A 14,905-nucleotide genomic window follows, 5' to 3' on the forward strand; every position below is an offset into this window, starting at 1 on the left:
AGTAAAATAGAAAAAAAAACTCACAATTCCTAGGAAAGCTTTCAAAAGTTCATCAAATTTATTTGTCCCACTAAAATTTTGTTCAAGAGCCATCACGACTGACTGTGGTGAAATTATTTGCTGACCAGTGGTATTCAGAGCAGTAAAAAAACATATAAAGTCTCTGAGGCCAAAGAAACTATTATAAACTGGAAGATTCATCATTTGTTCATAAATTTTTATAAAACCCTCAATGATGCTCATGTTGTCGTTAATGCGCTCATCAGGTTGACCATGACAGAATGAGAATCTAGCTAACTGGAGCAAGTCCTCATGTGATGCTTCAGTTCTATATACACTAATAGCACGATTAGTTATAGTAGCATCTGGTACTGTGTTGAACAAACCAACAAATGAAACCTATTATAAAAATGCAAATAGCAATACCATCACAAAAAATTTTGTTATGCATGCCTGTACTTGCATTTTAAGTAAAATTAAAAATATGCTAGTTTACACATGTACATAGGTATTGGTATTGATACTACATGTACCAGTATACACCATACCTTGGGATCATCTAAAAAGCAATGAAGTACTTTTAGAGACTCATGGGTATACTCTGGAATATCAGCTTCATCCATCAGTACCACTGACAAACTCTTGATTTCTCCTTCATCAAAGGCCTTCTGTCGTGATATTGCTCTTTGAAAAACCACCTCAATCTCATGCGATGTCGATTTCCTGGAATACTGATAAAACTGAGGATCCAGGCTCTTAAAAGATTCAAAAGTCTCAAGCATTTTCTTGTTTGATTTTGTACCAAGAAAATTTTTTGCCACAATTTTAAATGAGAGGGTTTTTGAAGAACCAGTAGGGCCAACAATAATAACTGGAATTTTTGTCATTGTGCATACTATGATAGCATAAATATTCTCCCTAAGAGCCTCAGTGGGAGCTATACCTTTGGGTAAATCTATATTTTTAGACACCCAAGTCAGCTCATTAGACAATGCTTCATTAAAAGTTACGGGAATGCTAAACTCTCCAATGGTACGTTTTTCATGCATGATCTGTTTAAAACGCTTCCGAAAACTTTTCTTTTCTTTTCCTCCAGGTTGGACTGTTTTTTGAGACTTTATAATTTCGTCACTCAAACGAAAATAATACACTAGTGCCAATGATATAAAAACTGCACGAACAGAGATCCTAAATTCAGACTCATGTCCATATTTTGTGTCACATGTGAACCATTTCTTGAGATAAGAGTACAACTGAAAAACTCTTTTAATGTCTCTTTGACTGACTGTGCTCTGAGCAAAAAGTTTAGCATCTTCTTCATTTATACCTTCTAGCATTAGATTCTCACAGGCAAAAGAACGGATAAGCTCCTGTGCTTTAGCTATTTGTTGAGCAAGAAAGGTGTACTCTAGCTGAGGCATGTCTTCACATTCAAGACGAAGCTTTTCCTTAATGTATTCCTCTTCATCTCTCTTTTGCAACTGTCCATAATCCCACCTTATAAGCTTGAGTGAAGGTGGAAGGTTCTGAACGTAATACGTAGGATTAAACCAACGCTTCTTTCCTGATTTTGTTACAACTGCTAGACTATTGGCTTGATGAGGTTTGCATGCAGCAACTATGAAGATGTTTCCAGAAGTAGAAATAGACTGTAAATAATAAAAGTATGGTTAATGATATGTACCATTTTCCAAAAATAATTAATCAAATAATTATTAATGATTAAATAATTAGCTATAAACTTAAGTAATCACCTATGCACTTATTTCACAGGGAATAAATAACATTGAAAGACAACTCACTCTTCCATCAATCATGCCATCAATAATAATCTCTTTCATAAAACCAGGGCAACATGAAGTGTTAATTTCATTTAAAAATACCTACATGTAAATAAATAAAATGCCACAAATGAAAAAATATTAAGAAGTATGTTCAAAATAGTGCAACTGTACAACTATAAAATATATTTATTTCTGTAACCAATTAACATACTGTTAAAATTGGCTTTCGATAAAGTGTCTTTAGTTCAGGAGAATGCTTAATAAACGCTTCATAATAAGAGATCAAAGACTCAGCGTGCTTTTGAACAGTACAGAAGAAATCCTCAACTTCTTTTGCAGTGATAGCTACAACAAACAAGACAAAATAGACATACACAAAGTAATTATTTGTAATTAAATATGGTGGCTACCTGAATGAATGTTAATTTTATAGAATGTTTCCCGTAGTCTACCATAAAGAATACCACAAACAATTTCTGCCATTGTCTAAAAATTCAATTAATAATATTTGCGATCACAAACATTAATAAATCAAATTAACTATCAATGTTAATGACCATAAGATATGTATCAAAACAAAGAGTGCTTTCATTTTTGTAATTGTGCAATCTTCAGAGTTAGCAAATTTTTCAGACAACCATAACTCAACAAATTTTTGACTGTGCCATGCAGAATACTTTTTAGAGCCAATTTCACTACAGACCATTATGCATTGTTTCTATATCTAGTATCTTACATTTTCATCACAAGTTGTTTGTGCATAAGTCAGGAGTTCACTAAATTCCCTGCCCTTTTTACACAGTTCGTGTGGAATTTCAAGACTTGCTATGACGGGATCATACATGTTAACTTTAAATTGGCTCTTTAAAGCAGTAAGGAGAGTAGCACTTGAGCTTGATGGATCTTGAAACTTCAGTAGATCACTAATAATATTAAGAGCACTTTTCATATTAGTCTCAATTTTTTTATGTTCTGTAAAAAGGAAAAAAGCATCTTTCAAAACTTTCTTCTGTGATTCATCAAAAGAACCCTTCTTTTGAAGCAAGGACAATTTATTTTTGAAAAAAATCTATGTAAAAAGAACATGAAAAAAATCTGTAACAATAATAAATAATGCATCATAATAATGCTACATACAACAACCACAAATAATAATCTAATATCAAAAATTACTAACTTTAAATCGACTTCTCTGTAGAGTCAACTGCTCATTCCACGAATGATTCCAAAGTGAAGACAGAAGCTCCAATAGGAATGTACTTCCAACTCCTGTCTCTCCTTCAATTACTACTGGCATGCCACACCCCTTCCTCTCATGGATGTTAAGCAATTTGTGAACAAAATCACTAGTGAGAACACACTTCTTCGTCTTTATTAAAGCAATTTCACCCTTTTCATCTTTTCTTACATTTAAAGCAAATGAAAGGTATTCATGAAACATTTTTGTGCTGAGACGTATTCTAAAAGTAACAGTAATATCATGATTTTTACGCTTTAATGACTAACCTATCGGGTGGTATGACAATACCAATACTTTTCAACTGTTCCAATTTTTTGTCAGACAATTCTTCTGGATTTGAACAAAATAATTTAAATGTACCTCCACCATTTCTAACATCATAAATAAGCTAAAAAGCAAAAAGTTATAATGCAAGCTCTGTAAAAAGTTCTTATTACTTGTGTGTGGCATTTTGAGGACCCTGACATGGAAAGTTTGCAAAAGTTTGGTACCTCATGTAGCATTATATCAAATACATTTGATCTCAATTTAGATGTGTTAAATTCACCAATCTTTTTACCATCATCATCAACAACTGGGTAAGGAAGTCCAACGTTATTTTGAAAAAAAACACTATCTTCCATAAAACGGCAGCGCCTTTCCATATACCTATAAACAGCTTACAGTAAAATTGAAATTTATGAGCTTTGATTAGTATAAGTACATATAAGTGCATCAATAAAAAGGAGTATACATCTATTTATATGTGATTAATATCATGCCTCAAACATATCCATTATGCTTTTAATTATTACCATTGTGCTCTTTTTATGCTAATAATAATTATATGGAGTCAGTTGCAATCTTTTCTGATGACTGGCAGCCATTTTTAGTTAAAGGCTACACAGCCAATAGTTGAAATCTGAATCAAAATAGATGCTAGCCTGACTCAGTCCTGAAATCAGTACTATCATTCATTTTGGCCAATCAGTCACAATACAATAATATTGGTAATACAATCATTAAAAGTTTTTGCACTGGTTCAAGCCAGAGTATCAGGCATGATCAGCAATGATACTTGATAGACTGTACTGATATTAGACTTGATTTATTCAAATTGGGCAATATTGCTGATTCAGGCATGATTACTATTGGTTATTATTATATTACAATTATTTAATTATTATTAATATGATATGATTTATATATGTTTTTCCATTTATTCTGGCATGTAGGTTTACAAGAAATTATACAACTTCACCCTTACATTGAAGGGAAATTTACATTGCAAGCAACATAAGAACAAACTGGGGTTGGTCTTATGTTTTATTAAATTTAATGACGCCATAGCATATATTATAACTAAGCTATACTGGTATAACGTTCCCACCCATCATGCTGGAAACTATGTTGGCATATTAGGTACATCCCTAATGCTCATATATATTATAACTCAAAAATATATTTATCGGAAACAGCTCAAACATTTTACAAAACATAAGGACATCAGTTATGTATTTTTTAATGTAATCAAAATTAGGGGCCAATTTGTTGGAAAAAGCCATGAGCTATTGTGTGTCTTTGAAAAATTGGCTCCTTTCTTTAAATCCTTAAAACTCAAAAAATAATTATTTCTTAAAAAGTTCTACGTGGCATAAGGGCATCAATATACATTCAAAATTGTACTACAAATTGGGGGTTATTTCAGAGCTTTTTTGAAAAAACTAGGTATTTTTCAAAAATTGGCTTCTTTTTAAAATGCCCATAATTCAGAAAATTTTTTTGGAACAGCTTAAAATTTCTACATGGAATAAGGATGACATCAATATGTATTTTTAAAAGTGGTGACTTTGGAGCCAAGTTTTATAGCTTTTGTTTTTTTCAAAAATTGGCTCGTTTCTTTAAATGCTCAAAACTCAAAAAATATTTCTTAGAAACAGCTCAAACTTCTATATAGCATAAGAATGTTAATATGTATAAAAAATGTTATAAAAATTTGGAGCATTTTTGGAACCTTTGCTTCTTCAAAAATTGATTTGTTTTCTAAAATGCTCAAAGCTACAAAATAATTTTTTAATGAGCTCAAGTTATCCACATAGCATATAATATCAATACCTGAAAACGGGCACTAAGTATTTTAAAGGCAGAGGAGAGTGTTAAGGCCTTTACACACTGGCACAGTTTTCAAAGCATTTTGATGTGCTTTATTGATACAGCTGAAATAATGCGCATTCATCTTGTTCACACTATCAGCTGAATTATGTATCATTTTGTGTTCTTGTCATTGGTTTACATTAATCTAAGTGCATCATTTCACATCAATCCACCTCAGGAGGTGAAGTGAGAGTGACATTAATTTGAAACCACTCTCATGTGAACACAATTAATGCACATCAATGCGCATTACTTTGGCCAGTGTGAAAAGGCCTTTAGTTTCATTTACTTGAGGTAGATTGTTGTCATCAACTGGTTACCAGACACTGTTGAGGGCAAGTGCTGCCCAATAAGCTTGTGGCACTTGTCTGGCTTCACCTCACCAATGATTCTATCAATCTTAATTATTTTGTTATTACCTGTTTTAATTAGAAAAGAAAGTTATGCATTGTATAAGATAATGGACATACGTTTCATAAGATGATCCAAGTTTTTATCATGGTATCCCTTGAGATACTTACAGACTAACTGGACTCCACTGCTGCTAACATCATAAAGTGATGGAGGTTGTGTTTTCTTTCCAAGGAGGGCAAAAACAGGAAAAATCTCATCAAATTTCTTTACTGATCTTCTGAGTGATTCTTCATCCACTGAAGCCACAGTATTATCAAGAGAGAAGGGGCTTGATGATGTATCTGAAAAATCATTAGAATTTTCGATGGATATTCTGTGATCAATAGCTTCTTGTATAAGAGGAATGTCCCAGAATGGTGCCTATTATAATACATGCATAGTGTGTGCCAAAAGAATGAGTAACACTTGATTTGTAAAATGATAAGGTGAGTATGTTTGAAATTCCTTTATAAATGGATATAAATAAATAAATATAATTGTAATAAATTACTTCAACATAGACAGATAATGATGTGCCTTTAGTTAGTATTAGTGACAAACATTCTGGTGAAGTACAGGTCGAACCATCACTGGACTTGTACTCTATGACTTCAACATAATGAAGAATAAAATATTCAAAAAAGAACCAATTAATCTCATCCACTAGCTCATCAAACAGTGCTTGATAATTTTTACTCTTAAATAATATAAAATACTTAAATTAATAATAACAACTAACTGGACTTACCTGTGGCCAAACTAAATTAATATTCAAATAAATTAACACATCAACAGTGTTCAAGGAGTCGTTTCTGAATCTTCTAACAAATCGTATCTTGTTAAATGTCTCGTTAATGCTCAATATTTTTACATAATTAGCAGAATTATTTCCAGCAGAGTGGTTTTCTCTGTGTTTTTTAATACAGTCCCTGATGTAATAACTCTTCCCACTACCTGTTAGTACGATAAAGCATCAACAATATAAAATTGATTTCATGCATAAATTTAACATTATAAAGTAGTAAACTGTCTGTACATAACATACCATGTTGTCCATAAACAACTTCAAAGTTTTTAAAGATTGTTCCAATGTTACAACTTTGTATTTGTTCAATCATTGAATCAAAATTGGGAAGATTATCCTAAAAAGAAAAAAAGATAAAAAGTTTGTTCAGTTTTAATAATTTTAATTTTTGACATCTTACAATAGTTGCAATGTTTGACTGTGATATCCATGGTATATGTTGAAAAAGAGAAGAGGAATACTCTACTAGATAAATGGAGAGTCTCCTATTGTGATGTTCACTTGTAACTGTAGTTTTGAGGCTTGAACAATTTTCCAAAAATATCTACACCAAAAGTAATAATTAAAAATATAAATTGGGCAGAAAGGACAATTAAGCTAGCTGATTATAATGATTTGTAATATCATCCAAAGCTAAAATAAAGCTATAAGATCTAGTAAGTAAAAGGATAATTCATTGCTCTTACTTGTTGCAGGTCATTACTGATTAGATTGACTCCTAATACAAGATATTTATCAATGCTATAGCACTGTTTCACACGATCAAAGAATAACTCAATATCCTCTTTCTTTGTCCTCCCTGAGCACCTGAAGAGCTGGTGAAAGGTTGGAAAGCTCTCATTAAAAGTCCAATAAATGAGCCTCAGTAGATCTAGGTGGCTACAGCTTAGAGCAGATATTAATGAAAAGGTTACAAGATCCCCAAGTCCTGTTAAAGAGAAGGTACTAAGATCCATTAGTTTCATAAAGTCCAACAAATGAGGCTGAACTGATGAAAGACTGATAAATTCATTCAGGAACTCTCCTACCAGCCTTGCTGGATGCCACAATTTCTTTACTTCATCAGAATCATATTTTTTCTGGAGGCCCTATAAAAATACAATTTCAAGGACTTTTATCATTATTATATGCATTGTAGAATTTTTAGATGCTCAATAACAGGAATGATGTCATCAATTAATGATAATATACATTTGAGATGTTACACTTAAAATAATACAAAGTAACTAATTCCAGCCTGTTCAATATAAAACTCATTTGTTTTGACTAACTTCAAGACATTTATACAGTTGAGGATGAGAGTTGACATCCAAATTAAGGAACAGGCCAACATCTCTTAGAAGATTATCAATATCCTTGAGGCCAATAAGGCTATCATAAATGACTTTAAGCTTCAGAGTATTAATGTATGACAGCAGCTGATACTTTTTCCTATAGAGCACCATATCTTTAACAAATTCTTCTCTTTCCTTATTACATTTTTTAACCTACGTTCAAAAAATCTAAATTTTTATTAGAATAAGCTCAAATATTACATATAGCATAAGGGTATGTATAATCAAACTATAGTTATAATAATTATGAATTTTCTTTTAGACTTTTTAGCAGTATTGATTAATGTCACAAAATTTAACCAAAACCCCAAATTAGGTATTGTAGGATTTTGATTTGTCATCCTTGGTCAAAATATTATTACTGAAAAAATAAAACATTAATGTTACTATCAGAACAATATTTTGGTTCTTAAAAATAATATAAACTTACCTCTGCTTCTAATGCTGTCCATGAAACATTCCCCTGAGTTTCAAAGAGTGTGAATTGTTTAGTAGGTGGGTTCTTGTAGTCTGGATGGCCACTGTATTGAAGATCAGAATAACAAGCATGCAACTTTGTGGCAAATATTTTGTACTAAAAAAAAGCAAAAACACTTATATGAAATCATAGTACAGTGTGCACTTGTGCTAGTTTAATTAGCCCTCAAACACTATGACAGTGTTCTGTGGTATGTGTATGGCTTCTTTAAAAATTTCATGGCTTGGGTAACATTTAGTGTGAATGATTTGTTTGCTTGATTGAGACTCAAAATATTTGTAAGTAAAAATGTGCCACATGAATGATACATTTACTTACCAATTCAAACCACCTCATATTCCTTTCCACCTCTGAATCTGGTTTGCAAGTCATAAAATCAAGTTCCTGAGACAGTGTCTGCAATTGTTTGAATGACAAGACTCTGGCTGACGGCTTATAAACTGGGAGGGACTGCTGTTCTTCAGGTCTCTGCTGCTTTGAAACTATATATTCAAAAGTATGGAAAGTAGTAAAAAATAAAAAAATACTTTTAGCACAATAGAGTTTTTATCCACAAACAGTGGCTGCACTGAGCCTATTTAGAATTGTATGTACAAGAATGTTTGATGACAGAAGTGTGTCTGACACAGGTGTGTGCATAGGAAAAAAAGATAATAACCTTTAAGTCTGTGCATATTTAGGTTAGGGAAGTCTGAGGTCAAAGTGTCTTTCTCAACATGCCAGTCAATGTACCAAGGCGGGGAATGATCTTTGCCTCTCAAATAAAATTCTACTTTTCAATCCCCTTCCAATCCTCTTTAATTGGCTTTTCTTAATTCTTACTTGAGCAATGCATTTGAAATTTAAGTGTAAGCTCCACTTGACTGCCTTCACAAAAATTAAAATAGTAATATCCAGAACTTAGAATTGCTTGAAGAATTTTCTTGTTATTCTCTTGAGCCTCTCCCTATTAAAGAAGAGTTATAGAAATAAATTGATTTAATTTAATGTACTACTTACATTAGCTTGATTAAACCAACTTCTTACGTAATCAATACTTCCATTAACTGTTAACAACTGAGCAATAGCAGCCTCAACATTACCGAGTTTTTGCATGTTATCCCATAAGTCAACTAGATCACAGGTCTTATCAAAGAAAGGAATGATTAGCTTCATAGCAGCTATAAGCATAACTAGTACATCTTTATGAAACTCCTCAAACAGAAGGCCTGTTGTCACAAGGCTGTGCTCTTGCATAAAAGTCTCCATGCCTGCCTCTGAGCCATAGCCACGTTCAGAAGCAAAAATATAAAGTGGGCAGCCTTTTTCCAAATGTGAGAACAAGGCAAAGAATGGATGATCAATTAGACTAGTTCTTTCCTTTATATCAAATGTTGTTTTAATAAAACATACATGCCTTTTTGCTTTAGCATAGTTTACTGATTTTCCTTCAGTTACATTATAAGAAAGCTGCAAAAGATAATGCATAACAGGATCATTGAAGGAATTTATGAGTCCATAGTTACAGCAGACATTGTGCAAACTGTTAACTTGCTTGCAAACATAATCTAATTCCAGAAATATTGTAAGCTTCTCCGTGACATCAATATGCAATTGATAACCATATTTCAATTTATAAAACTGACAAAGTTCTTTATTTTCTTTTGGGATGTCAAGTGCGGCGAGATGTTCAGGTTTAAAAATACTAGTAACATCTTTCATTGAGAGAATGTGTCCTGGATCATCCATTAGCAGCTCGACAAAGCAATTGGCCTTTTTCACAGCTTCATTTAATTTCTTCATTTTGGTCTCGGTAGAATCAGAGTCATTAGATCCTATTAGGAAATGCTCGATACATTTCTTGAGAATCTGTGATTTGTGCAAAATGTTGAAAGCAAGAACATTTATGGATTCATTCAAAGGCTGGAGAAAAATTTGAAGGTGCTCAGCAAAAGCCTCAATAGTGGCAAGTGTACATCCAGTGGCTGCACGATATTTGACCACAACAAACTCTTGTGACTCTTCACTTTCAAATGATGAAATATCATCAATAAGGTGGCTAGATGACTGTGCAACAGAAGAAAGGAGTTCAGCATTTAAATCATCTGGAAATGTAATGCCATAGCTTTGTAGGACTGATTTCACAGTCAGCCTAAAATTAAAACAACAAAGCATAAATAAAAATTTATTACCATTACTATGGAATACTATCCAATAGGAGTGATCACGTATGATATTTTCACACAAAATTGCAAATCTACACTAAACACAACACATAAGCTAAAATTTACCTTGCATCAACTCAAGGATCAAAGTCACACATGCTTTTGGCTATTAAATTGAATAAAATTCTCCATGTTTTATGCTGAAATTATTTGACTATTAATATAAAGATTTGACCCTCCCTATACTAACCTTGCTAAACTGGGAAGATTTTTAGGTTTTGTCACTAACAGATTTTCAATCTTACACACAAGACAATCATATTCTGAAAGACATTTTTCAATTTCTTCCTTGGAAATTTTTTCTCCAATTTCTACCCCTCTATAGACACTGGAAATACAGTTGTAGATAGAGTCATAAGCTTCATATCCTGACTTGATTTCTTCAAGATTAATGTAAGTGATTGTTCTTTCTCTAACATGACTTGTAGTAACTGACACAAGGTTTTTAAGAGAATGAATAGTTTCAATAGCAGGTTGAATTTCAGGAATATCAGCTATATCAATTTCAAAATCACTAAGTGAGAAATTTTTATTCTTTTTAATAAAAGCAGTCCAAATTGTTCTAAACGACAGTGAAAAGAAAACGAGAGTAGAGGAATGTTCTCTGTAGCAGCTAAAATTTGTAAATTCCACATCTTGTAGCTCAGAGTGTACAATAAATAAAGCAGCTCTAATGCCAGTCGATGAAAAAGATACATTCTCTATGTTGACATTATTAAAAGAATCCTTAATACTGGCCAATATTACATTACGTCCCAAAATCTCCAGTGACTTCTAAAATATAAAAAATATCACACATATAAGATTATGTACAGAAGGTATGCAATTAATAATAAAAGCATTAACAGTGTCATTGTAATTGCAAGCACTATAGCCATTTCTGTTTGCCCATGTAAAAATACTTGTTTTTGCTAACAAATATGTTTTGACAACAAAAGTAACCATAAAAAGCTCATGGGGTCAATTACTATTTTATGAGTCTATGACCATAAAATATATACTATACATTAATATGATTGAATGTAATGTACCTTAAGTATTTGCTTCAGTATGAGTAAATTCAATGAATTGTAGAACGTCAAATCATTAGACTATTGTAATAATAGTTGTAAATTTATATAAGGCAGTATAATGAAACTAACAAAAAGTCTGCCAGGATTGTCTTTTAGTTGAGCCAGTAAAACTGGAGAAGAAACATAATTTTTAAGGAACTTCATAAAGTCACTTTCAATTTTTTTTGATGGCTGAAGATTAAGTGACATTAAGTCAATAAAAAAATCAAGCTGCCTGTGTGATTTTGTGTAGACTTCCATTACAGTTTTGAAATAAGAAATTAAATAATCAGCATCAGAAGCACTATAGAAAAAGAGAATGCAAGCAAGAGAAATAGCAAAGGCAAACATAATTACAATACATCAGTAACAGCTTAAAGTGAAGCTTATAAAATTACTGTATGGGAACATGTATATAAGGTTCACATACATATTTACAGCCAGAATTATGAATTGACAATTAGGTTCTTCAAGAAGTGACTTAGGGACAGACTTTCCTAAAAACTCAGAGATAATCTAAATGTGAGAATAAATGTGTAAACATATACACAGAGAACTACAGTAAACTAACACTAGCTTTGTTGAACTGTTCATCAGGCATCAGATAAATAATGTTAAGCAGTGTTTCAGCTGACAAATTGTGAGAACCTGACAGTAAATCTTTTAACTACATATAAAGTAAAAATGCATATAAAAACACAGGAAAAAAACTATATTAGAAAAAATTTAAATATATAACTTGATTAATATTACAAGGAAAATTGATTCAACATTAAGCCACAGTATCAGTACAGAAAATGAGCATCTATTTTTATACCAACAGATAATCTACCCACTTGAACTTCATTCTTTTTAGCTATGCAGTATACATGATTTCATTAGATGAATTAAGATAGTTAGATTTATTGTTCAAATATTTTAGTACTGCAAATATTTGTGGCTGGCACTACTGGCAGTCACAATATTATTAAAAACTTGAATAATAAAAACAGATCCTAGCCAATTAAGCCTTGCACTATTATAGCCCATGGTTTTTCCTGAAAAATGGCTCACTTAAGTTTTATTGCATTTTCTGATACATATTGATGTCATTATTCCATGTAGAAAGTTCAAGCAAAATTCTAATTAATTTTTTAAAGTTATTACCATTTTTAAAAACATCAATATAGCCGTAACACTGTTGCAACAATCATGGAGATACAAATCAGGTCTATCTCTGCACAATTGTATGCTAACCACAGAATCCATACAACAGCCACAACTGTTATGGAAACCAGCCTAACCAGGCTTTATAATAGCCCATGCTTTTTTCAAAAATGGCTCTAAAATTACCCCAATTTTTATTTCATTTATTGATGTCCTTATGCTATGAAGAAAGTTTGAGCTAATTCCGGCTTTAATTTCAAAGTTACAATAATGATCATAGCATACATGTACGTAAAGGTGTAAGGAGAGTTAAAAATTGCATATAATTAAAGGAGCACATTGCAAACATGGAAGTAAAATGTGTACTATGGCTTCACAAGCACGAGCGAAAATTACAGACCAATAAAGGGTGTGGCACTATAGGTATAATGGTTGTAAGTACCTCTGCAGTCACTCTTTTTTATAGAAATTCTTACTAAAGGATACTAACATGATGCTGTATAACTGGCCAGCATCAAGACTTATATAAGCTTTGAGATCTTAGTAAAGTAAAGATATCTTTGTCGATTACTATTTCCTACTCTCACATGAGCAGAGTCACTGTGTTTTCTTTATTTTGTAGCCTACAAAATCAAGACAATGCACTTCCATGTCTGTGTTCCTTTAATTAAGAAATAATAAGGAATCCTTGCCATATCTACCTCCCTTTCTTTCTCCTTCCTCCCTTCGCTCCCTCTTCATCTTGGTTGTAAAACAAAATAAATACCTATAGCTACACAAACCCATTAATGTCTAGAAAAGTTACAAACCAAAGTGGCAATTAATAATAATTTATTGACATGGCTCAATACTAGTTTTACTCTATAGGTAGAAATACTTTGACTTTAAAATCATTTGAGTAGCCTCTAAGATGCATAGTGCATACAGTGTACATTACAGTGTACAGTGTACATAGATACAGTGTACATTAGGTAACTCTTACTTTTTTGTTAAAACAGGATTGATAATCAAAATTTGATTCAATTCGTTCCTCGCCTATCCATTCATATAACTGAGCATTGTGTGATTTATCTGATAGATCAATCAGATTAAAAATAATTTTCATCCAATTCTCAAGTATTGTATTGTAGTAATATGACTCCCATTTTTGCTCATTAATTAACAGAATCAAACATGTCAAAAATTCTTTTCCCTAATTAAAAATTCAGTAAATAATGACAAAATATATGCACATGTTTTTTAAAAAAGTATAACTTACTTCATTTATTACATTATTAGTTTTAACACTAAAATTATTTGCTGCCCTTTTCTTTTGTGAAACAATCAAGCACATTTGTGTCAATGGTTGCAGGAAATCAATTCTAAACGAACCATCTTCTCCTGATTGTATAAGATATTTCACACTTCGGGCAATAAATTCCCTATAATTATACATTAAATAATGATTTGGAGAGCTATACTCAGCAACCACTGCATTGCAAATATTCACTTTTATACATACAGCACTTATAGAATGTATCCCTTGAATATTAATGAAGTCACCATCATGCATCAGCCCCACTCGTTAAAGGAAAAAAATATCAGTCAAATTTGATTGAGTGCCCTAAGAGTCTTTCACAAAATTTTACTGAATTGAATGCTTGCATTAATAAGGGGTACTGTATTTATAATATAATACATATAGGGTACTTTTAACACTAACAAATACCTCTTATTACTGGTAAAAGGATTAGTAAAATTGTCTCACCTCATAATTTCAAAAGTCTGAACTTTGCTGGAAAAAATGACATAAAAATCTTTCCATCCAGCCATTAAATGTGGAGAGTCTTCCAGTATTATTGTCATTGCTTTCAATCCTTCCTCTAGACAACGCAACTCAACCTGATTGAAACCAGACTTGTAATACTGTATAATAGAAAATAAATCAAATCACTGAAAGAAAAAGTGAGGTAGACTAGTTGAGAAATTAAATTGTTATAGAATATGAAATAAATTGAGTCAATAAAAACTGTTACAATAAAGGCTATTTGAAGAATATGTGAATCTCAGACAAAATTTTATAATTTGGTATACATAGGACAAATGACTATAACTTTGTCCCACAAGCTGCCAAAATTTCCACTGTAAAATATAGACCTCCTAGGCACTAAGACTATTTTGTATGAATTATTTACAGTAGCCACCCACGATTAAAATTACTGACGGCAAAAAGCTCTCCACATCAAAGGCAGATCAAAGCCCAAGTTGCCAAAATGAAGCATAGCAAGAAAACTATGTTGCAGCAAGAGTTACCTGGTCTATATGACGTAGTCTGGCCTCCATACTTTCCATAAGCA

General features: G+C 32.0%; 1 protein-coding gene across 1 annotated transcript in view; it reads right to left on the reverse strand.

Moving 5' to 3' along the window:
* The window catches only part of LOC100640592 (uncharacterized), a 32,860-nt gene that overhangs the window by 12,606 nt on the left and 5,349 nt on the right, over positions 1 to 14,905 (reverse strand). The window contains exons 6-34 of the mRNA XM_020002640.1: positions 14,317 to 14,474; positions 13,828 to 13,990; positions 13,552 to 13,761; positions 11,995 to 12,090; positions 11,854 to 11,939; positions 11,514 to 11,727; positions 11,403 to 11,462; positions 10,562 to 11,145; positions 9,167 to 10,298; positions 8,990 to 9,113; positions 8,486 to 8,649; positions 8,120 to 8,263; positions 7,627 to 7,842; positions 7,042 to 7,443; positions 6,756 to 6,899; positions 6,596 to 6,692; positions 6,299 to 6,504; positions 6,062 to 6,247; positions 5,628 to 5,931; positions 5,447 to 5,576; positions 3,462 to 3,672; positions 3,291 to 3,412; positions 2,962 to 3,244; positions 2,521 to 2,853; positions 2,195 to 2,270; positions 1,996 to 2,129; positions 1,803 to 1,883; positions 549 to 1,649; positions 25 to 399 (exon numbers count right to left, since the gene is read on the reverse strand). Coding sequence (XP_019858199.1) covers positions 25 to 399; positions 549 to 1,649; positions 1,803 to 1,883; positions 1,996 to 2,129; positions 2,195 to 2,270; positions 2,521 to 2,853; positions 2,962 to 3,244; positions 3,291 to 3,412; positions 3,462 to 3,672; positions 5,447 to 5,576; positions 5,628 to 5,931; positions 6,062 to 6,247; positions 6,299 to 6,504; positions 6,596 to 6,692; positions 6,756 to 6,899; positions 7,042 to 7,443; positions 7,627 to 7,842; positions 8,120 to 8,263; positions 8,486 to 8,649; positions 8,990 to 9,113; positions 9,167 to 10,298; positions 10,562 to 11,145; positions 11,403 to 11,462; positions 11,514 to 11,727; positions 11,854 to 11,939; positions 11,995 to 12,090; positions 13,552 to 13,761; positions 13,828 to 13,990; positions 14,317 to 14,474 — 7,536 coding nt within the window. The remainder of the gene's footprint in view (positions 1 to 24; positions 400 to 548; positions 1,650 to 1,802; positions 1,884 to 1,995; positions 2,130 to 2,194; positions 2,271 to 2,520; positions 2,854 to 2,961; positions 3,245 to 3,290; positions 3,413 to 3,461; positions 3,673 to 5,446; positions 5,577 to 5,627; positions 5,932 to 6,061; positions 6,248 to 6,298; positions 6,505 to 6,595; positions 6,693 to 6,755; positions 6,900 to 7,041; positions 7,444 to 7,626; positions 7,843 to 8,119; positions 8,264 to 8,485; positions 8,650 to 8,989; positions 9,114 to 9,166; positions 10,299 to 10,561; positions 11,146 to 11,402; positions 11,463 to 11,513; positions 11,728 to 11,853; positions 11,940 to 11,994; positions 12,091 to 13,551; positions 13,762 to 13,827; positions 13,991 to 14,316; positions 14,475 to 14,905) is intronic.

The sequence above is a fragment of the Amphimedon queenslandica genome, unplaced genomic scaffold (genome assembly GCF_000090795.2).
Source record: "Amphimedon queenslandica unplaced genomic scaffold, v1.1 AMPQUscaffold_12870, whole genome shotgun sequence".
NCBI classification, from domain to species: domain Eukaryota; kingdom Metazoa; phylum Porifera; class Demospongiae; order Haplosclerida; family Niphatidae; genus Amphimedon; species Amphimedon queenslandica.